Raw genomic sequence first — 21,920 nt, 5'->3', positions numbered from 1 at the left:
CTAAAGAGTCTACTTCACAGCTTCACAAAAAGATTGCTGTATGTGTGACAGATTATTTTTTTAAAAGATCACATCTATATTTAATACAAAATAGGCATTTGTTTCACATAAACTCCTAAAAAGCTGGCTTAAATGTGTTTAAATTCTTATTTTAACGCCTTAAGACAGATTTCAGCAATATGCTTTTAAACCAAATGCTGTAGTCAAAAAACCTGTTAACTATACTGTGGTATATCCTGCTTTAATATCTGTTGTATCCTCTACACTCTGGTCTTTGCTTCACGCTATTCTTTACTTCATAAAGCCAATGCTGCTGCCAAACGGATCACCCATATGATCAGGTTTACACTTCTTGTAATCACCTCCAAATCACAAGTGAGTTTTCCCTTCTCATTTAGATCAGAATTCATACCATGCCCCTGTACTCCCAATCTCATCCTCTCTCACCCATCAGTAGTACGTATGTGGTACAAACTTTCTGAGTTCACCCACAGATGTGGTAATGTGTCTTGAAGTCTGTGCATTTAAGTCTTCCATGTAATACTGATTTATAGTGAATGAAATTAACTTGTATTTAAAATTACCTATGTCCTCTTCTCTGGTTTGTTTATGAGCTATGAGTCTCACATGAGCAGGTAACATTGATTATTTAAATATGCATAAAAAGTAGCAGGTGATACCACAAGTAATAAATAAGGAATAAAATTCAAACTAAAACATTAAAAAAACTTGGCCAGGCTTCTTTTAAGACCCTAATTTAAAGCACACATTCTGTCAATTTTCTTCAAAGTAATCTGCAAGTCTCACCTCACAATATTCAGTGATAATACAGAAACTATCTCGCTCCACAAAGCTTGCATAAAATTTGACAATGGCTGGATGGTCTAATTTGGAGAGTAGTTGTGCTTCCAGATTTGCTTCAACTGTTTCATTAGGCTTCAGGTCTCCAACAGATATTTCCTTTAGAACCTTTCTAGAGGAAAAAAAAACGAAACTTTCTGTTAATAAAAACAGAAAAATAGATAATACAAAATCATGTAATGCTCAAAACCACATTATAATTTCTTAAAATGCAAAATAATATCATTAACCAAGTATTTGGCAACATGAAACGATGAGAGAAATATGGGTAAACAAAGAAAATGCATTAAAATGCAAATAAATATGCTAGTCAACATAGTGATTAAGCAACATTTTAAAAATACTATTTTGAAGTACTTTTCCCACTAATTCCCTACTGCACTGTTTTCTTTATGACATGTGCTATAGATTAGTGCATATTAATAAACATAAATAAAAAATCAAATCTAAGATATATCAAACCCACTCAGAGCATATGCTCATACGTGAAATAAGGAGTAGCAAGAAATTGTCTGGTTTTGCCGCTTCTGCCAAAGTCTCTCCATAGAGGCATAAGAAAAATCACAGAGAGTAGTATTTCTGGGACTGTTTTCTGGTGATAAACTCAGGGTGATGACCTTTTTTCTAAAGATCAGCCTACCCTTCACCTGAACACCCAAGTAAACAGTGCAAATCTGGATTTGTGGCTGAAACCTAATTCTACTGTTTCAATAAACTCTACATTTTCAGTGTTGAACATTTGTTTTGTGAAGCTCTGAATCACCTGAAAAGGGCTGAAAAAATACCAGGATTTTTCATATTCTTCAACTTTAACATGTGACACAGGAGAATTTGTAGTTCAGACTTAGCTCTATACAGAACCTGGAGTTTGGGAGCTTCCTGTCAACTTGTCCTGGAAAAAAACCCCTTAGTGCAGGCCATGAGGAAGCATATTTTGCTGAGATCTTCATGATGACATGTTTAAAAAGGGCATACATCACACAAAGGCATGCCATTTCCATCGACTTTACCAACCACTGAAGAATGCATCGTTGGTCTATGTCTGAAGGAGCCTTTTGAGACTATCAGAGAATATAATGGCATTTTACTGAAACAAAGTCATGAATTTCCAATAACTTTTAAATACATGGAAGATAAGTTCCACACTGAAGGGATGACCACAGTGCTTTTAGCAATTTCCTCATTCAATACTGCATGGTTTTACAGTCACAGTAGTTAAACATGACAGTGATAAAACTAGAGTAATTCACTAGATTTAAGGAAAAAAAGCTGTATTTCTTTATAAGAAATTTTCTTCTTATATCTCAGACATCAGTTTCTGACTAAAAATGCATGAATTTTTACATAAACTTGTCTAATCCCCATCTGGCAGTGTGATGAAAAAACATGCCATTTGATTTGTCTGCATCTCTACAGACAAGGTTCATACTACAGACAGGTAATAGCCCTACTGCAATCTTCTCAGCTTCAGTTGACATGGGGACATTACTCCTTCCTTCATATAGATCATGTCACAGAACTGACAAACAGAATGAGTCCTTGTTCAGCACCACTTAATACAAGTTTCTTGCGTACCCAAGACAGCAATAAAAGCCTGATGTGTTGATGTGTAGGAATAGCTTGTCATCTTAGTCACTCAGTGACTTTGATGCTGTCATCAGCTGTCAGACAACAAGACGGGTGTTTTTCTTATTTAAATTAATTCCCAGAAGAAGAAATTAGGAAAATTTACTTTTTGTAAATAAGCTATTGGTTTTCTGCTACACAGTGCTAACTCATATCCAGAGTTGGAAGCCATTTGCATCTAGAAAGAAAACTTTTGTCATGCAATCAAGATGAAGCATATCTGCATGCCACTGGTATGTGTATAATGTTTCTGTATGTAAATAAGGTTTGATTTTACTGTATTTAGTATAAAGAATATAACTAGTCTTCATACTTTCTGCAAAGCTTTTGATACCCACTTTAGTAAATACACTTAAAAATTTAAAATGCATACTTAAACTCCATGTTGATTAAGTATTGACAAAAAAGTTATGTCACAGTCTCAGAGGTCTCAGAGAAAATGTACAAGTCTCCAGATCTAATGTGTCTCTCTTCTGATAACTTTAGAATAAAAACATTGAAGCTAAAAGTCTTCAGTCAGAAATTCCTTTACATAAACTAACTATACTTTGCAATACATAAAACACTTACAGGGCTTAAATTCACTCTACCCCATTTCAGTACTTACTCAAGCAACTTCTACCCAAACAGGCAGCTAAAATGGGCACTTTCTGTGATTTACAGGACTCCTAAGATAACTTAAATCTGGCATTCCTAGTGATGTCAAATAGGCCGATACATAAGCTGATAGTCCTTCTGACTATCAAAAAAAAAAAAAAAAGGTTAATAACCATAAGAAAACAACAAACTTTTCTTAGCTAAACAATCCTGACTGCACTTCCTCTCTACCAAAAGAATCCACCTCTACACTTCAAAGGAGACAAAGTGTTTCTGTTTATATGATCCATATGGCTTATAATAAAGAGTAAGTTATCACTGTTCATAATTCAGCCATAGTACTTGTGTATCACCTGCTGAAAATCTGCATGCGTTGAACAGATTAGAAACATAGTTAGGTAACACAAAGTATTTCAAACAAACCTTTTGAAGCATGTGACATGAATGTTTATTATGGATAGTAGGAATAATAAAAAAAATCTTAACAGGAGAGTCTAAGACTTCATCTGGAGTATACAGGTCCATCTGAAAGTCAAATTTTTTCATAAAACCTGCCCCTATATTTTCTGCCACTTTGGCTCAAGTATTAAGCAGAATTTAAAAGGTCCAAAACTATCTGCATGAACTAAGAAACCATACATACAGAAAAACAGGTAAAACCACTGAAATGTGGATGCCCTCCAAATACAATCCTTAGAACTACCCCTTCTGATATAATGCTAAAAGAGATGTACTAATTTAAACTTATTTATTATGATAAATTCCACTTAATTTAGAACACAAACACATAAGCAGATAATAGAATCATTTAGGTCGGAAAAGACCTTTAAGATCATCAAGTCCAACTGCAAACCTAACGCTGCCAAGTCTACCACTAAACCATGTCCCTAAAGATAAAATAAAATGTCAGTGAACACACAACTAGAAAACTTTGTTATAGAAGTGCTAGCAGATATCTTAAATACAGAACAATAGCCTCCGGATTTTAACTGTGTGCGAAAAAAAAATAATATAATCTTGCAATTTAATAGTGCAAAGACACTTTGAGCTTGATCTTGAACTGACCACAACTGAGTCTTGTGAAACACATTTATATCTTAACAGTAAAAAGCCCTGGCTGTCACTATTTTCATCCACCCTGGAGTAAGCTGTGTCTGGTACAGGTAACAGCATCCATCTCCTCAAAGTGGGAAAATAACATGAAGGTTAAGCCCCCTCCCCACAATACAGAAAGCACCTGCCCTGCCTCTGCAGTATCTGCTCCTCGGCAGTCTCACAGACCTTTCCTGAGAACACCTTCTGGCTTTCATCAGCAAAACCTTGCCGGCTTGCATTGTCACGCTTTGAAACCCAGCCAGGCCAGCATACTGTGCCTGAAAGCACAATAACGTAGAACAAATGGGGATAAATAGAGCAAGGCTTAAAACAAGAGAAAAACAAGCACGGAGGTGGAATCCCTCCAGGATATGGACACGCAGTGGGAATCCCTTTTCGAGCTTTACTAGCGACTGACAACATGCCACAGCAGTGTTCATCTCAGTCTATTTGCACTGATCTAAAATTAAATGTTTTACAACCCATCTGGTATTTGTTTACATTGATGACATACTTTATTATTATATAATTTGGTTTCCTGGATCTGAGGTAATTCTTAAAAGAAGACAGCCTTTCTCAAAATGTACTCCGTTTACTGAGTAAACTGCGACATGAATTATTGACTAGGTAAATTTGCTTGCTGATAATGAAGTAAAAGAAATAGAACTCTCTTAATGTCAAGAATAAACAGGTCTAATAAAATACCACAAATAAGGTGTGCTCTAGGAATATATCATCAAAATGTGAAGTTTTTAATTAAACAGAAACTTCACTTTACGCAGGCATTGTTCACTTCATTGCAGCCTGAGATTAGCAAGACCTGCTATCAGGTAACCAGTGTGCAAAGGTGGGAACTTATCATTCTAGTTAGTTTCTATTTCCAAGTCATCAATATAGAGAGTTGTGGCATAACCCACACCTGCACATCATATTTCTATCCACTCTGACCTTTGTAGGACTACCTCTTCACCCTGGTAACTTCCCAGTACCAAGGATCAGGTGCAATTCTGTAAAAATTTATCACCTCATACTGGCTCTGTAACTGGATCTGAAACTGGGCATAAACAATAAAATTAAAGGAGTGTCTGCTAATTAACGATGTCTTAAATTCTATTTATCAAAAGGCAAACAGAGAATGTATAGTACTACAAACAGGGACCAAAAGGAAGAAAAGGTGACAACCCTCATGTACAAGTCCTGCCTGCACAACAGCTTCCACAGCATTAAAACTGTTTGGGAAATTCAGTAACAAGAACACCATGTGCATACAGACAAGATGAAGTCACCCACCATTACTGCTTCTCACTGTCAGTTGCTTTCTAAAGAGTATCACACAGTTGATGAGATTTGCATGTTACAGCCAGAAGGGTAGTTCTAAAATAATAATTGTAGATTTCTGTTGATAACTGTCATGTCGAAAATATTATACTACTGCAATCTAATTTTTGATACAGTCCTGTCTATCCCCATTTTAAACTATCCTTTCTGTACAGTTTCCGTCTGGATATTACAAGATCTCTTTGATTTGACATTCCACTGTGCACATGAGGTACTGCTCAGGTAAAGTAACTTGCCCACTGTCAGGCGTTACTGTTTCCTCACATTCCCTTTCAGACTTCTCACCCTTGCACTTTTGCACATCCAGCTTTTATTTGCAATTCAGATACTTTACTGATTTTATACGGCACCCTATTGCCTGGAATCTACTTCCCTCACTTAGGTCAATCTTCTAGTTCTTTGTAATTTTCATCTAATCCTTAGCCATCACACAGAGAGCTATCCTGTTGTTAATAATATTACCAGATTTCTCTGCCCGGTGTCAGTGACTGGCTTTCCTGCAGTTTACAGCTTAGTAACAAAAATTCAAATAATCATTCTTTACATTTTATCCACTATATTTGGAGCACCGATATCTGCATACTCAGACAATTTAAAGACATTCATCTATCTGTTAGGGAAAGAAGGAGCTAGTGAAACCACAAAATGCAAAAAGTCAGCATACACAAATCAGTCCTACCTAGAATTACTGCTTGGTTTTAGTTAAGAAACACTCACAGTAAATTAAGAGCACTGAATTTCTGTGGGAAAATCAAGACTATCACACTTCCAGTGAAAAACAATGAGTGCTCTTTGCTGTTCCTACTTACATACATATGTTTTCTCATTAACCGAAGCATTCTAAACCAAAGTATCACTACACAACTTCTTAAATCAAATCTTGGGTTCCTTTTATCATTCACATGGTCATTATTGATTTATTAGTCAAGCCATAAACCCATTTCCATCCTTAGTATTGCTGCACAACTCCTTAAATCAAATGCTCGGCTTCTTTTGTTGTCCCCATGAACACTATTGATTAGCAAAGCCATAACAGCCATCAATGATTGGTTTTTCCTATCCTCCAAAACATCCTATTCATGCTATTCACAAACATTCACAAACACTGAGAACTAATCACCGAGTTAGCCACTAAGAATTCAATTGCTGTATGAGCACTGTAATATCTGCAGACGGATTAAATATAATTTAATTTTCTGAATAAGCAGTTTAAAGAATTTAGCCATGCTTAAATATCTTTGAATGGTGGTGAGATTTCATAAATTTACAGGTGAAATGGATGATTCACTTTTCATTTCCATCAGCAAGTCACAATTTAGCACCTACAAACATTCTGAGATACTTAATTTTCAAATGTTCTAACATATGCACTAACACTGAACAGTTCAGCTCACGATGCACAGTTTATGCTTATTTGAAAATTAACAGTTCCTAATTGGTATCCCAAAGAAATGTAGAATATATTTTCTGTAACATGAAGGAAAACACTGTTGAAATAAGTTAGCTTCAAGAAATACAGCTTATAACATTTTCTTCTGCACTGAGCAAAATCTCATATATACAAAGGGGCATACTTCAAATTATTTTTGGTCAACCATATGTGCCAATGTTGGAAAAAAATCAATAAATATAAAGCAAAGCAGAGTACTTGTGTTACCCTCCACAGAACTGAACAAGCCATATTACTACTGCACAAAAGCATCCATCAACTTTATTTATTGAGATATTAAAATGTATTTATTTTTAATATTTCTTTGGGACATTTTGGATTGTCATCTACACTGATTAAAAATTATAAAATAAAAGTGGGCATTGATTACTAAAGGAATAATTTTCCTCTAAAGCCACATTTTTTAGATCTATAATTTTTTTCCTAGCCAGAAGTGGAAAAATAAAATGTAATTACATTTATAGTTTATTCATATGTTTCAGCTCTAAATCAAATACTAATAGACTGTGATTGAACTGAAGAAATGTGTGTCTACTCAGGAAAATGATTTTAAATTATTATGGCGTACAGACTAAATACCTGGGAATGTACCTTTTTTTAGCAATACTTTATCTCTGCATGTTGCATTATCACCACCTACTGTTCATTCATCCTTTTTTCTACAACCTAGTCTTGGTTAAGAATGTAACTAAATACCATGCTGCCATTAAACTAAATGGAATTTTAGAGAGAAATGTGACAAGAACTAAATAATTTATTTATTCTCTGTATCTTTGAAGACTACATTCCATCAAACATAAAATCATCTAAACCAGTCATTTCTCCATTGCCATTTCATTACACATACTCAATACATTTCACTATTTCATGTAAATACTGTTAGAGAACTGAAGCTTGGATGCAGCAGCATTTTGTTTTCAAGCATTATAATATGATTAAACATCTCACAATCGCCATGTTACATTTCTTTGATTTGTAGCCTTGGGCTACAGCATCCGCCAAAAAAGAATTTTCCTTGTGTAGGAATTAATCTGAATTTTGAAATCAGTTTCAATTTGAAATTTTGAAGATCCTCACATCACCTGATCTATATACATCAGTTTACAGAAAACAGACAATTTTGAAGGAGTTGAGAAGGGAAACCAGACACACAATCGCTATAAACATGCATTCCGTACAAATTCAACAAACAAATTTCCTAGTGTAAAATTTAATCAGTTCTTTTCTGAATGTAAATATATTTGTAAGCAGAATTATATTCCTTTCAATGTTGCAAGGATATTTATGTTAACAGTATTGCCCCTTCAGTGGAACTAATTCCCATAAGTAATTTAAAAACTAATTGCTGCAACTTTAATAAGAAAATTCACTCTTTCTCCATGTTTCTTTCCAGCAGGCATCTCCTTTAGTGTTTGTTTCTGATATGCACTGAATTATCTATGGTACAAAAAAAAAAAAAAAAATGGGGGAGAGGAGAAAGAGATAAAAGGAGAGTTTATAGCTTTACAAAAGTATATTACTAAGTAGTCTACAATCAAAGGCAAAGGGAGTCAAACAATGCTGACGAAATTGTGTTATATATCTCTTGTTAGATAAAAATCTTATAATTTCAGCCTTCCTGGTCTTAAAAATCAGTGAAACACGTGCAATTCAAAAATGAAGCAAGTACCCAACAATATTGAAAAGTAATTTTAAAGCACATGAAGGGCACTCCATGCATGTACGGGAAACAGTGAACTAGGAATTACATTTACTAATGTGTCACATAAGCACAACCAAAAAACAAAAAACAAACAAACAAACAAAAAACAACAAAAAAGGAAAAATAAATACACTGACTGTCTAGTAACTCCAGAATTTATTCCACTCACTGCAGCAGTTTTCTCATTACAATGTACTGAATGCAACAAATGCTTGTTCTGCATGAAAGAAATCATAACATCCTTAATGCAGACTTAAGAGAAAGCACCTTGCCAACAAGGGTAAAGTGCAACAAGATGCAGTAGACGGGCATATTCAAATTTTGCAAAAGCATACTGTATCCCTGAGGCAGGTAGTCACGGTTTAACCTAAAGTAATAATATTTTACTTCTCAATTTTCTTACTAAAGCAAGCTTACAAATGCAAAAAACCTAAACATCAGTTTCAACACAATGAACGAGACAGAAGTGATCTCAAGGCATTTGTTTAATTACAAAATCATTAAATTCTGTCTCTGCCTCAGAGAACCAGTAATTCACCAACGCCTTAAGCACAATTCTCTGCTCAGTGTTGAAAATACTGCTTGTAAACAATTTGAAAAACAACAAAGTCAACCATCAGCACACTCACTGCCTGCACACAAGATCAGAACGTGGCAGGTGCTGCAGCACTGAGCTCCCGGGAGCTCAGCTCACTGGGGGATGAGATTTAGAGTAAACCCAACTACTATTTGCTTTAAGGAACTCTGCCTCCCACTCACACAAATGAAAGACCTAGTTAGAATGCACCCCATTCAAATGGACAAATCCCACCGAAAATTTAAAAGTAGGCTACTTATTCAAAGAGAGTTATACTAAAAGGAGAGTGGTAAAGGAAAAAAAAAAAAAAAAAAAAGAAGAAAAAAAAAAAGAAAAACCAAACCAATACCACCAAAGCTCATGATGACTGAGCAGATGTAAAACTTGTATCAGGCACAGCTGCAGAGGATTTTCACAGGCACCCGTGTTACACAAGCTGAATGAAGGGTCCAGACCTGTTCTGAGTACTCACTTTCTGATTTCAAAGAAGCCACAGAATATCAGGTTTTATGCTTTTTGAAAATGAAGGAACTAGAAATTTTAACAGAGAAATTGCTTGTGCAAAGGCCTGCAGCATGGCTGTACCTTCAAATTGCCAAGTCTGTCACCAGCACCGGCATCATAAAAGCTCACGTGTGTGCTCCGATGCCAAGCTATCCTGCAGCCCCCGCTAGAGGCTTACCCAGCACAGGGACTTTCCAAACTTCCCTACACTGAGCTCTAAATAAATGGTTCCAGGGAGAGATGGTCCATTTCTTGGATTCCCGTGCGTCGTAACAATCAATTCTGTTGTTCTACCGATTTTAGCAGAGCATCCCTCCGCAAAGACGCGTGTGTGTGTGTGTGTTTCCATAGCTATGTGGTGCAGCTGTGTAAAAGCATAACTTTACAGGAGAGGGGAACGCAGAGCTGGAGGGGGCTCTGACAGTAGCTCCTGCCTTCCGTACCCGTGCCGGACCTCAGCACGGTCACAGTCCCACGGCAGGGGAGGCCCCGCAGTCCTTAACTCCATGGGCCGAAAGGCAGGAGCCCTGCAGTGCCATGCCGGGCTGCAGGAAAAGCTGGACACTGACAGGTAGGCAGGAGGGAAGGACTAAAGCACCTTCCCACGTAGTCTTCAGTGAGAACTGCTTTGAATGAGTCAGGGGGGTATCAAATGGGTCTCTGACTAGAAATGATCTGAATAAATTGTGGCCATTGGTGCAACTGCCTACCAAAATCGAAAGAAAACACTCATGGTTTCACTCTCTGGCAACTTCCATTTGCGGGTGTGCTCTTAAACTAAGGCACAAGAGCGTCAGCCACTGTTACATAGGCTTTGGCAAGGACTTTGAGACACAGCTAGGTCTTGACTCCTGTAGCATTGGTCACAGAATACTTACGTCATGATCAGCCACTCAAGTGGAAAGCTCATGAAGGCTAACCTCTCAAACTGCTCTGCTAAATCAGCAAGAGCTGTCAATGTTCTTATTATCTCTTATTTGGGGCCAAGAATGACTGTACACCTTAGTAGCAATGGCAGTTCAGCTGATACACAGTAGCCTGAGCCTTACATGAAGAAGCAAGGGCACCCTCGATTGAACCAAGCAAAAGACGGTTCACTAGGGAAAGCTTATTTTAAAACAAGCAGCAATCGGGAGGGTCCTACAGCAAATCCACCTTTGTTCAGTTGCCAAGGAGATCATGAATATCTGTTCACAAATCTAAAATGACCTGTTGGATTCTAGTTTTATTTTCTAGGCTTTATTATTAAATGAGGGAGAAAAAGAAAAAAAAAAAAAAAAAAAAGGAAAGCAGCACAATTAGATGAACATCCATATGACAACTGGCAGGGAGTAATTTGTTACAGTTTTAATCAATTCAGTATCAAATGACCATTCCGTTGGAATACCTTCAGAGAAGCAAGCAGGCAGCAAACACAGGGATTTGACGACACAGCAATCTGCCGATTGTCACTTGGATATTCCTAAAGTACAAAACTCTTCCACCTTTAGATTTCATTTCATTTGTTATAAGAAGTCATCAATAATTGAAAGTCACATGATAAATTATTCAGCTAAGTGCACTGTTTCCAAGGAATCATAGCATGAGTCTGGATTAATGGTATAATGCAAGTCAGACGCAGAAGTTGAGCTGACACCCCACAATTACCACACACAGGAGCAAGTCCAGGGAGTTTGGCGCTTCTCAGCATGTGCTTTCCACCACGAGGACATATAAGAACCTTGTGAATATTTATGAACGAGAAGTCCCAGTTGCCTACTGTGTACTTCAGCTGCTTGCCCATGCATGGTTATGAATTAGTGAAACTTAATCCAGAGCTTCACTTGGCACGATTGATTAGGACATTTATTATCTGTAAGTGATAGCACTGTCCTTCAAGACTACTCCTGCACGTAAATCTCTGCTATAAAAGACTGTCTTTAACCATAATTACCTTTTATAATAACCTACTCAGAGGGACTGGGATAGAAGTGACTGCAGGGATATTACTGTTTGCTGTAAAAAGGCTGGTACAATCCTGCTACTTTATACAAAGTTATCTAATTATCTTGGGTAGGTCTAGGTCCACAATGTCCAGAAACAAAAGTAAACTTCTCAAAAACTGAGATAGATTTCTGCAAAATCATATGCAACTCAAGAAGCTGGGGGAACAAACAAACAAACAAAACAAAAACCAAAAACAAACCCCCACACACGCACAGACATCCTGCATTTTGAAGGTGATTTCTAAATTTAAGTAACTTTTCTCTGAATTTACAAATAATTAAAAGTTATACAACACTTTGTTTAAAAAAAAATTTATAAACTGTTTCGTAGACACAATATTGAAACACCTTTCTTCTCTTTGTCATCAGAGACTGCATTTGAGCAGATCACTGAGATGTTACCGTTTTATAAGACAGTTCTGGCTTGAGAACTACTGAGCTGCTAATACTTGGCCAACAAAATTGGCATTGTATTCACACACAGGTGGGACTTGAATTCCCTATCAAATAAGATCTAATGAGCTTCAAAGCATTTACCTATCATACGTTAGCAAAGAACTGAAGGTAGATATTAGATACCAAATACACTTGAAAGTTGCAGAAGAATTCATAGTCTAATTGTCCCACCAGCATTTCCAAATTTTTCCAACTGTCCTAAGTTTAGCAGCCTTACATATGAAGGAAAAAAATATCTGTCTAGCAATCACTACTCAACTTAGGAAGTTACCATCCAGTTTCAACCAAATCCATCAGAAGGGTGGCAATTTCACAGATCTCAAGATGACCTTATTTAGTGATCTAATTAGGAAGTGCAAGAGCCTTAGTGACCCCTGAATCTCAAAGTTACATATTTTTTGAGCTGCCAAATGGCCAGTGTTTGTGTACCAATCATCTCACCTGTGCATGTGCTCAGGGACCACCATGGCTTGACCTGGCTCTACTGCAACCACCAATTAGGGAATACAGAAGGGAAATACAAATACTGGAGGAATACAAGAAGGAAGGGAAAAGCTGGAGCTACAATTAGTGGAAGTAAAAGAAAATAGGGGATATTCCAGAAAAAAAGGAATGTGACCTTAGCAAGTGTGGTGAAAAATAGGGCTTTTTGTGGTAGGTTAAGACAGCAGAAGATGCAAGTCTACAGGAAACTAGGCTTCCTTCCTGCCATGCACAGGACAGCTTGCTTCCAAACTGTAGAACTGATCCCCATGATATTAGGCTCTAGCTGAGGATCAAGCATCTACAGTGTAACTAAAGGTTCTGCTACTAATTAGCAAGATTGAGAAATCATTCCTTGATATCTTAAGTAGCAGCCCAGTTATTTTCCAGTCTTGCTACATGAACACAAGCAAGCTGTTTAACCTCCCTGTTTAGCATCCATTTGCAAACTGGACAAATTACTCCACAGCTCTGAAAAGTGCTTTCAGGTCCCAGAATGAAAAAGGTGCTAAATGCATGCAGAGAGTCATTTTTAATAGACTGCATTCCATAGTGGGCATACATGGGTCTAGAAAAGTGACTGAGTAGAACTGTTTATCCTTTGCTAGCAACATTGGATTATACAAATGTAAAGAAAAAAAAAATTACACTTAGGTCCAACTTCATTACTGGTGCAACTTTACAAAAGAAAAAGAAGAAAATGAACAAAAGCACAAATTAAGTAGTTTTAACCCAAACTAAAGCTACCACTTTTTCTTATAAAAGTCAAAGCCAGAGTCTCTACAAATTCATGGAACTCCACTTATAGGCAACTAGTGATGTGCATCCCTGTCTATCATGCCTAAATTCTGGAAAATATTAAAAAACACAGCAAATATTTGCAGGAGCATCCAAATTTTATTTGGGCTCCAGTTACATATTCACTAAATCAGTTTGCAATTTGAAATAAAGATTTGTCAGAGCTCATTTTAGAGTCCACCAGAACAGAAAGACAGTGTCAACATTCATCAGTTCAACCTCAGTTTTAGTGAATGTACAGTACCTGGCTCAAAACAAGATTTGCAAATATCTACTAGGGAAAATTTCAAATAACACACAAACCAAGCCATCCTGTGTGAACTAGAACTGAGAAGCTTGTTTTTGTGCAAATATGTCTCTTATGTTTAACTGATGTTAGGGTATAAGATGATACAAATTCTGACCATAGTTTCTTCCAAAACTGGGGAAATTGATGATCTCTCTCCTGTGTGGATTGTCTAGTACATGAGAAATGTCTTTCGTAGTGAAAAGTCTCCCAGGTTCTGGCCTTTCTCTTTATGAAGGCATGCATTTTGTTCTCTACTTTGCTGTCTGTTTCCACATAAGTTTCAGGAACTTCTATCTTTGAGATGCTTAACCCCGTCATACTCTGTGAGAATCATCCAACAGGATCAAAAGCTCTTGTAGAAGACGTGCAGCGAATGGCATAACTTTCTACACAATCATAGATGACAAAAGTCACCTTCCCTAGCCACAAATCTAAAATCAAGAACTTGCACTTTTCTTTTTAGGAAGTTACTATGAAACTCAGAGAAGTTATTCATCATACGTCTGCACAAAACAAATATATCTCAGAATGACATGTGATTCTTAAGTCTAACAACCAGCCTGAAATAACCCCATGGTGGCACCATCTCACTCCAGACTACTACATCACTGGTTTGGTTTTCTCCCTCTCCACTGTGGATAACATACCTTGAAAAAAATATAAAGCACAAGCAATACAAGATGGAATGCAAAATTAAAATTATTTTCAGAGTCATCTAATAAAAAAGAAGGCAAAATTACAGAAATCACAGGACCGTGAATATAATTAATTACCAGAAAGTACAATTTTCAAAAAATACAAATTGGGAAGTTAAAACAACAGGCAAGGAATTTGTTGTACAATGCAACACTTAAGAGGGACATATAATAAGAGACTTACATATGCTACTACACTCATAGTACTTCATAAGCTTATTAGAGTATGCAACTCAACCATATCACACTGGATGTCTCTGAACTTGCACGACCTCAGAAAGTCAGTAATCCTGATCCCACCCATATGCAGAACTGGAGATCAGCATGAAGCTGGCATGTACGTCTAAGAGAGGCAGGCATTGCTGGCCTGAGCAGCAATATTTGGAGAGCCTTATGTGAAATATGGCTGTTAACTTGAGGCATGCTCCAAATTATCAACTCACCCTCCCGCCCAGCTGAAGCAACTCTGTGCATAAAGCTTCACTCACCACAGCTAAGATCCTTGAGTAGTAATAAAGTACAAGGCACGCCTCAAAACTATTTCTAAAATCATATAAAATCTTTGCTTGGCATACATGAAATTACATGATAACCACTGTTAGTCTATGCATTAGTCTGTCTCATTCTGTAGACATTGCACTAATGGAAAATTGAAAAAGATATCCCCAAACAGCTCTGTAGCAGTATCTGAGATGTCACTCTTCTTAGGAACTTGTATTCTTATGATTTATTCCTACCCAATTTTACAGTGCTTTTGACTATAGCAATTTTCAAGAAACTATACGGGGATGAGTCAATGCTGTATAAAACATTTGTCTCAGCATGTTCTAGATCATCTCTGAAACAATAAAAATAGACTTCTAATTCTGCTGAGGATCATTTGGGACTTAAATATCTTCATTTATTTTTTCCTGCCAAAGTGCTTTCAGAGATGTATTAAGATTATTCTTTTTAAAGGGTAAGAAGCATAACACCTGATTTTTCACTCACAAGTATAAATAAACTTCCCAATGGGAAATGTATAACAGAAGCAGTAATCAGTGCAGTTCTGTAAGAGATTGTTTTCTGATTTGAAAGTAGTGTTGAGAATGTGACTTCTAGTATATTTTACCACCTTAAGAAACCAGTATTTTTAAATAGAAGAAGGTGTCTACACTCTATCTCATTATGCTACTTGAGCTTTCATGTTCACCTGGGCCAGGATTTTTGTCATCTATTAGCATGTAAGGGAGAGAAATTGGGGGAATCTGCTCTCCATCCTACATTCGAGGCACAGAAGGAATGAATAACTGTGATACACAAGTACCCCCTAGTGATGAAAGGATGAACTACACTATTGCACTTTGGTTTGTTAAGTATTGTTGCAGTCACAAAAAGAGACTGATAAAACAAAAAAAGAATACGCCATTTGATATTCAGCCTCTGCCGTGATGATGGCAAAGGACACGCTCAGCCTCATCCCTAACAAAACACAGGCATGAAATGCGACAGGCAGTGCGTATTTCTTCAAAACACAGTCACTCAGAATTAAAGTTCTCAAAGGAAAATTCTTAAGGAAACAATAGAGATAATAAATTACTTAAATGCAGAGCACACATTCCTTGGTTTTGAGGTTTGGCAGCTTGTGCTATAGCAGCAAATGTTTGAAGACACACATTACACTGCACTGTTGATATTCTAAGAATGAGTTCAGTAATAACCGAATTCAGAAGGGTCTTAGAAGCCCAGGTAATTCCTGTCACCCTTTTTACAAGACAAATTGCTTTAATAGAAAAAATAAAAATATCTTCTATTGTTTTTAATTAAAGTTTTCATTAAATAACATTTTTGTAGAAAACCATAGCTAAGGCTGAGATCCAAAAGTCTTAAAAGCCTGCTGCAAAAAGCTAAGAGCTTAGTAGCATCTAACTTTGATGCAAGGAGCTGAGAAGCTGTAAACTGACGTAGAAGGAAAACAAGTGAAAGAATTATGTCTTGGTTGCACATTTATTAAGGCAGTATTGCCAAGAATGCATTGTCATAAATAGCAAAAGCAAGGCACAAATAAATCAGAAAAAGCTCTTTTATCATGTAATTGCTCATTAATGTACCCATCAGTAAGGACTAATAGACTACCACATTTAAAGAAAGAATGTATTTCTGGCTGAAAGGTACACTGATTAGATGCTTCAGACTTTACACAAAAAGCCTCACAAATTTTACTGGATAATATCAAAAATATCCACACTTAAATTCCACTTGGTGTAAGTATCAAACCGACAGACACAGCTCTCCACAACAGAAGGTCCATCCAGTAATGCATTACCTGGGCACCCAACTTCAAACTCACATACAGAAATGTCAACACTCTGAAAATGTTATTTTGTATTTGTAGCTTCAGAATCCTAAAGAGTTTATTAACCAAACTGATGAGACCTATGCAAATTCATGCAAGTTAAAAAAAAAAAAAAAAAAAAAAAAAAGAAAATCAAGACTTGTCAATTTTTTTAAAAAGTGCTATCAGCAAATGGAAAGGTGTTTACTGGAATTTCTGTAACTATTTCTTCTCAGGTTTCATTTAGACAACTCAATTATAAAAAAAAGGACAATTACAACACTACAGTACACTTTCTTTTGAGACTCCTCCAACAATCTGAGTCCTTACAATGACACAGAAGTGATTTCTAACAGCATCCGATTAAGTGTTATCGAAGACTTACCTACAGGAAATAAGAAATCATCAGAAATTAAGAGAGAAGTCCATTAAAATACATTCAGGAATCCTGACATTTTCATGCTCTCTTTCAATGTTCCATGCTTTAATGGGCACGTGTAACTGAATGAAGCATTACAGAGCTAGTTAATGCAGTAACTGGATCTGATTAGACTAAGGATCCTCTTTTCCCATATTTTTTGAAACAAAAACATCACGTTCATGAAGATGGATAAGCACAAGATAGAAGGCAAATGCCCAGCACTTTAGTAAGTGTTCTGAAGAAAGAACTTCAAGGACTGAGTTTATTTATAAAATACAATACCTCAAAAATAAACTATAAAATTATATTATATACGTATATATGTTGACATAATTATGAAATGACAGCCTATAAATTAGAAAGCTTTAAGCCTTCAACAATTTTCTTACAAAGAAGAAGAGCAGATTTGTGAAACCTGGAATATTCCTTTGCCCCGCTTCTTGTCAGGACAACGATAAAATTTACTCGGTTCTGAGTAAATAAAAAGGTAATTTCCATAGTTTATATCTTACACTAGCAACTTGTCCAAGCTATGACACCAGGGAATAGGTAAGTTACATATATTTTTACTGGTTTTATTATTTGTTACAAAACTTCAGAGGTGTACATCTCTATGCAGGCAAGGGTCTGAGATTTTCTACCTACCTCCACTCTGTCCTGCTCAAGTAAATTGAAAAGGATTTAGATAAAAGCACAAGTAGACAGACATACCGGATAAACTATTTTAAACAGAAGCAGATTCAGTTGGAATGCTGAGTCAGCATAAGGTCTGCTCCTGTCTTATATCCTCACTAAAGTTAAGCAGTTAATCCTGCAACGTAAGATCAAACTGAGACATGAGACACAAATATAAAGAAAATATCTACAATGCAAGAAATATGTTCCAAACATTTTTATTTAAAGTATGTGAAGGGTTTACTTACAATTCTTCTCCTTGTTTCGCTTTTCTGTCAGAAACTAGAAACACATTTCCAAAGCTTCCATTGCCAAGTTTCTTCTGAATACTGTATCTTCTTGCAATCATTGCATCTGAGCAAGCAGAATTAAATCTGGCAACAGTGACAGGCTTAGCAGTTTCTTGAAATTTCAGCATTTCTCTGCGTAACAGAAACTACACAAATTTCCCTAGAATGCAGCTTTCAAATCCTTTTACTCTTCCATGAACATTCACGGGAAATGCTTGAAACAGAAAAAAAAAAAAATGTCAATGTATTATTCTTATTAAAATCTTCATTTAATTTTACAGCAGTACTGAGTTTGCAGCAAAGCACAAAATATATGGAACTAGTCGCTAGGCTGTGGGCAGCAGACTTTATAAAGAAATTCCAGATAATGTAGTTGTGACATAGTCAGCTTTCCTCTAAATGAACCTTAAATGAATTCTCTGAACTGATAACACAGGGGAAATGAAATACAGGTGCTTTAATTTATTTCAAGGTTCAAGAGCTTTTTGCAAGAACTACACCAGTATTTTGCCTGACCCTTCCCCTTGATATGACACTCTTCTCCTCACCACCTGTCTTTATATCACCATGGTACCTGATTTTTGTATATACTGAAGCATAATCTCCACCCATAATTTGAGTTCATGCTCATAAATAACCACCAAACTGTTTTATCTGCTCTTTCATTTGCCCTTCAGATTTCACCATCTGTTTTCAGTGCTCACCTCACAAGCTTCTGTCTGATTCACTACTATCTTCTGCAAATTAGAGCTTCATAGCTATCCACGTCTACAAGACTTTCAATAAGACTCAACTCTTCCAAAAGCTCTTAATTTCTCCTCCACTGTAATAATTCTTTCTTGACCCACCTGTCTATCAATTTAGCTGTGATTCAGAATTCTTGTTTAATTGAGGTCCTAATTCTGCAAACACGGGGACTGCAAAGGCAAACCTCTAGTGTTTCTGTGGTTTTCAAGAACTGAACATGAGTTTAGAATAACAGTGTTCCTCATTCCAAATGATAAAGGGTAGGTGTTTCACTGCACATAATAAAACAACATTGCTTTGATTACCTTGCTTTATATAATGCTACCTGCATCATTTGTGTTTGAGAATCCTTTAGAACAAATAAAGATGTTGCAAGATCCTACCATCAGTGCAACTAATACTATTCTCTATCAGCACTGCCCGCTGCAGCGTGGCATGCCCACACTGGTGTTTGTTCACCATACCATTTTAATGTCAATGCGAAAACATCAAAACCCCTTCTTCTTGTTGCTGCTTCGGAAGAGACAAATTGCTTAATTTTAAAAGCTGTATAACTGTTGGTTCCAAGTCAGTGTCTTCCCTTTCTAACAAATGCAGAGCCTACATGAAGACTACAAATTTGTATCTCCCAACAACAGTTTGCGTGTGTGCATGTGCAAGAACTTACTTTAATACCCACCTATGGAGCTGCTGTCACACTGTACCAAAGAGCCTGACATTGCAGTGTCACTATATTATGAAATACAGCCAAATTTTAATTACTACAAGCCATCATAACAATGATACAAATCCTGTGTGTTTTTTAAACAAAAGCACTCCTGAGATTCTGTTTCTGTATTCTCTTTCAGATAGCAAGTGACAAAAAATTTTGAAATGCAAACGCTAAGCAAAGAGTGTCAGCTAGAAAATTACTTCTGTAACACCAAATCTGTCTGAAGAAGCACAAGTGGATCGTGTTGAGGTGTAGGGGAGGGGAGGGCAGGAAGATGAACTCCGTAAAATATCACATTGCCAGTTCTGGAAAGCTTACATATTTTTCATTTACTATTCTATTCTCCTACTAAGTTGCTGTTTTATGGATGCCCTCATAAATTCCAAATAGAAAAGCTCTGAAATACATAACCTTTAGAAATAACTAAACTTACAAAAACTGCTGAACTATCTATTCCTTTTTTCTGGAGAAGAGTCACTTAACATCGCTCACCTTCAAATTCTCCTATCATATAACTTTGTCAAATGCTTTGGTGTTTATTGCTGAAGTGGTACAAGGCTGGGGCCAGTGACTGCCGTTGTGGTGTCACAGAAGAGATGGATTGCTGAGCCGCTGCATTTAAAATACCCTGTAAAGAATCATTAGACTTTTAGAGCCTTACTCAACCATGAGACTGACTGATTCTTTGAGAAGTACATGAACAGGCAGCCCCTCCTACCTCACTCAAACTTTTAGCCCAACCTTCCTTGTATTTTTTTACCAGTGTCCATCTTCTCCCACTGAACAGGTATTTCCCAAGCAGCAGCACATCAATTGCTTCATTAAAGTTCAGAACAACTAGAGATAACTCAAAGAAAACAACTCTCCAACCGCTTATCAGAAATCACAGTTTACTTTAACCAGTAACACTCTGGTAGAGTTTATGTTCTTAACTTTCTTCACCACCACCACCCCCCAAGCCCCATTCCAGAGCCTGGCAGACTGCTGATGACAAACTAATGCAATTATATTGTCTGGATGACTATTTTAACTTTTTCCTTCTTCCTTGGCTAGTGTTAAATCTCCTTCCTCTTTTTTATTGTAAGCTAATGCAAACTTTTCTTTAGGGTTTCATAGTTCCACCCACACACGCTAAGCACACAGCACCTCCACTTCTACCCCTGATCTTCCTTTGCTTACAAAAGTAAGATATTGTTTCTAATTTCATTTACGCAACCTTCAGGTTTCTTTAGCAACGGCTAACATACTCTGACACTTTCAGCCTCCAAGATAAACCCTTCTTTACCAATCAAGGCCATTTTCCAATTCTATCAGGTTTTCTTTTTGTATCTGAAGAAGTCCTGTGTTACATCAACATTTGCCACCCCCACCCCACCCCTTACAGTACAAATTCGAGTTTTTGTATTTAAACTCCAAATATCCTCAGTATTTACTACCTTGAATTTTTTACTTCTAATGACTTCACTGACCTGCTCCTTTATGCCTTCTGAAAATTAAAAAAATGAGATAGTTTTTTTCCTTAATTTAAAAAGGAATTAACTCCTAAACGCTGGCTCCATTGTTATTTTCTGCAACATTTTTATAAACCTAGCCAAGTCTAAAGTAACATCCTCTCAGTTGGCTCTGTTTATCAGTGCTCCCAGAGAAAGGATAACTAAGAAAGATTTTATAAGTAGCGTCGGTAGCAAAGGAGCTTACGAGTGATGGTAAAACCAGGTCAAATGTACTTGACTATCAAAAAAGCTAATATCTTCCCGACACACATTCAAGAAGCCAGGATCCCCCAGGACAACCTCAGAGCTGTTATTACCTTATTAAGAGACCCCGTAAGGCTCAAAATTTACGCTCCAGAGGCCTGGGGGCACACACACACACACACACAGGTACGAAGTGAGCCGGCTTCCCCGCCCAGCTACCCTCGCGCAGAGGGCCGAGGGCAGCACGCCGCCGCTCGGGCCCCTTCCCCACCTCCCCGGAGAAGGCGGTGCTCCCGGGGAACCCCCCTCGGCAGCGGCACAGCGATCCCCCCACAGCCTTCTCCCCCTCCAGCGCCCGGCCCCAAAGGGCCGTCGGGGCGAGAGGGCCGCCTTGACGGCGGGGACGAATGTACCCCCAAGGGTCCTCCGGCTACCCCTTGGGACGGCTTGAGGCAGGGCGCTGCCAGCCCGGGGCGAAGGAGGAAGCGGCCCCGGGCTCCTACCTCGGCCCGGCCGGGGGAACCGGAGCGGGGTGCGAGGGGAACGCCCAGGCCCGGCCGCCCCGTCGCTAGGCGACACCGAGAGCCCGCGGGCGGGAAGAGCGAAGG

General features: G+C 37.5%; 1 protein-coding gene across 6 annotated transcripts in view; it reads right to left on the bottom strand.

Annotated features, from left to right (window-relative positions):
• Nucleotides 1-21,903, bottom strand: part of NEK11 (NIMA related kinase 11) — a 94,711-nt gene extending 72,808 nt beyond the window's left edge. For 3 of the 6 annotated variants that reach the window (XM_032991278.2, XM_042806544.1, XM_042806545.1), the window contains exons 1-4: nt 21,747-21,819; nt 20,108-20,243; nt 18,115-18,370; nt 808-973 (exon numbers count right to left, since the gene is read on the bottom strand). In XM_032991278.2, coding sequence (XP_032847169.2) covers nt 808-973; nt 18,115-18,284 — 336 coding nt within the window. In that variant the 5' untranslated portion in view covers nt 18,285-18,370; nt 20,108-20,243; nt 21,747-21,819. Of the gene's footprint in view, nt 1-807; nt 974-8,337; nt 8,366-18,114; nt 18,371-20,107; nt 20,244-21,746 lie in introns of those variants that run through there. The other 3 variants (XM_032991277.2, XM_032991279.2, XM_032991281.2) reach the window with 3 other exon arrangements.
• Nucleotides 21,904-21,920: the final 17 nt, after the last annotated feature.

The sequence above is a fragment of the Tyto alba genome, unplaced genomic scaffold (assembly GCF_018691265.1).
Source record: "Tyto alba isolate M040663 unplaced genomic scaffold, T.alba_DEE_v4.0 Super-Scaffold_46, whole genome shotgun sequence".
Classification (NCBI taxonomy): Eukaryota; Metazoa; Chordata; class Aves; order Strigiformes; family Tytonidae; genus Tyto; species Tyto alba.
The sequence above is the reverse complement of the archived record's forward strand: the minus strand, read 5'-3'. Positions and strand labels throughout refer to the sequence as shown.